The 2,375-nt window shown below is 45.6% G+C and overlaps 1 protein-coding gene across 1 annotated transcript in view; it reads right to left on the bottom strand.

The window, feature by feature from the left end:
* LOC102866789 (RING-box protein 2-like) overlaps nucleotides 1–145 on the bottom strand; it is a 6,181-nt gene extending 6,036 nt beyond the window's left edge. Inside the window, exon 1 of the mRNA XM_006895099.1 lies at nucleotides 2–145. Within this exon, the coding sequence (XP_006895161.1) occupies nucleotides 2–145 (144 nt within the window). The remainder of the gene's footprint in view (nucleotide 1) is intronic.
* Between the last annotated feature and the right edge of the window lie 2,230 nt (nucleotides 146–2,375).

Here is a 2,375-nt window from a genome sequence, read left to right as displayed (position 1 = left end):
TATCGCACTCTACGTCCCAACTCCACATAGCCACCGCGTTCCACTTCTTAAGGGAGAACATCTTGTCGCCCCCTGTCTTGGAACCTGCGCTCCCAGAGTGAGACGAAAGGACGCCAGCCTCCTCGCCGTCCTCCACGTCGGCCATGACCGCGGCGCGGAGCGGGAACAGGAAGGTCGGGCCGGGGACGAAGAGCAGTTATGGCGGTGTCCTAGGTCCGCGCGACAGCCCACAGCGACACCATCAGGCAGCCGGCTACCCACAATGCCCCCGGCCGGCGCCGCTGGCGAGTCGCTGTCACGTTATGATGACGCCAGTGCTTATACCGTCAGGGGGCGGACCTCAGTCCTAGCCCGGAAATGAGGCAACCTAGGAACCTGGCCTAGGGGCAAGGAGCTGCGCTCCAAGCCTGAAAACTGGGGTTCGAGATTACCACCCCCTCAAAGGGAGACACCTATTCCAATGGTGTTCTTTATCCCCTCCATTTGTTTCCTCCATCTCTCTAATGGCGCTAGTTAATGTGAAACCAGAGACATTGTTGTTTTAATGTGAAACCAAGAGCCATAGTTTTACCGTGAAATCAGAGCCATTGTTGTTGTTATGTTGTTGTTGTTTTAATGTAAAATCAAAGCCACTGTTGTTTTGCAGAGCCATTGTTGTTGTTATGTGCCCTGAAGTCACCAGAGTAACCCTATATACAGCCACTCTGAACCCTTCTGTGTCCTGACCCAGTCTCACTGACTCAGACACACCAACCCTCATTGTCCCAGTTACTGTATCAATCCATCTCATTGGGGGTCTTCCTTTCCTGGACTTTCTGTCCACCCTTCCAAGCATGATGTTATTCTCCAAGGACCTGTCAGTCTCTCCTGGCCACTTGCCCAAAGGCAGAGCTTCCAAATACTAGCCTCCAAGGAGAAAATTAGTTTTATCCTCTCCAAGAGAGACCTATTTGTTTTGTTGGTGGACCATAGTATGTTCAAGACTTTTCTCCAGCACCACAATTCAAAGGCATAGATTCTTCCTCTGTCATCCTTAGTCATTGTCCAGCTCTCTGATGCACAGCAAGTAATTGCAAAGACGGTGGCCTTGATTAGGCGCACCTTAGTCTCTAGAGTGACATCATTGCTTCTCAGTACTCTGGAGAGGTCCCACCAGAACCATTGGAGAGATGCAAATCACAACAAGAAGGTATCATCTCATCCCAGCCACAACGGCAAAGTTCAATAAGGCAGTAAAACAACAAATAATGGTGAGGAAGTGGAGAGACTGAACATCTCAGGTAGTGCTAGTAGGGATGTAAAATGGTATAACAGCTGTGGAAGGCAGTATAATGTTTCCTTAAGAAGTTGAAAATAAGGGAGCACTGGTGGCCTAGTGGCGAGATGCTGCACTGCAATCCCAGAGTACGCAGTTCAAATCCACCAGATGCTCTGCTGGAGAAGGAGGAGGCAATCTCCTCCTGTACCAGTCAGATCTGATTTGACAGTACACGTAAAAATATTAAAATTTAAAAAAACGTTGAAAATAGAAATACCACTTGATTTTTGGTCACTATTATACTCCTGGGAATGCACTCTAAAGAAATCAGATCTGTGACATGAACAGAAATACATATTCAGAAGAGGGTGTGGAACAAGGGATATCATTGCTAATGCCACATGGATGTTGGCTGAAAGCAGAGAATACTAGAAAGATGTTGCTCTGTGTTTTATTAATGAGGGAAAGACATTTGACTGTGTGTATCATAACAAATTATGGATAATATTGAGAAGAATGGGAATCCCAGAACACTTAATCATGCTCACATGAATTCTCTTCATAGATGAAAAGCAGTGTATGAACAAAATAAGGGAACACTGCTTGTTTAAGGTCAGAAAAGGTATGTGTCAGCCTTTCTCCATTCTCATTTAATGTGCATGCTGAATAAATCATTTGAGAAGTTGGTCTATCTATATAAAGATGAATGTGGCATTAGAATTGGAGGAAGATTTGTCAATAACTTTCATTATGCAATTGACACAACCTTGCTTGCTGAAAGTGAAGAAGACATAAAGGCTTGCTCCAGATAATAAAAGACTTCATTACAGCGCAACGTAAAGAAAACAAAACCAAACTATTAGGACTGCAGAGCCCTCTCTTTCCTCTCCCAGAATGGCTACTGAGAGAATCCAATAACAGGAAACAGCAGTCGTGCTTTTTCTCTCTGTGAAACTACCCTACCCCCATTTACCCAGGAATAGTTATCTGAGACCCCAGACCACTTCCCTATCTTGGAGGAAGCATCTGTAAGCATCCCCTTCCCCAGTTTCCATGTAAGAAAGTATAAAATCCCCCTCTAACTCTTTGTGGGGGCTGGTCATCTGCTTGAGAACCA

The sequence above is a fragment of the Elephantulus edwardii genome, unplaced genomic scaffold (genome assembly GCF_000299155.1).
Source record: "Elephantulus edwardii isolate Elephantulus edwardi_28Jun2011 unplaced genomic scaffold, EleEdw1.0 scaffold00158, whole genome shotgun sequence".
Classification (NCBI taxonomy): Eukaryota; Metazoa; Chordata; class Mammalia; order Macroscelidea; family Macroscelididae; genus Elephantulus; species Elephantulus edwardii.
Note: the sequence above shows the minus strand (reverse complement) of the source record. Positions and strands in the feature narration are given on the sequence as shown.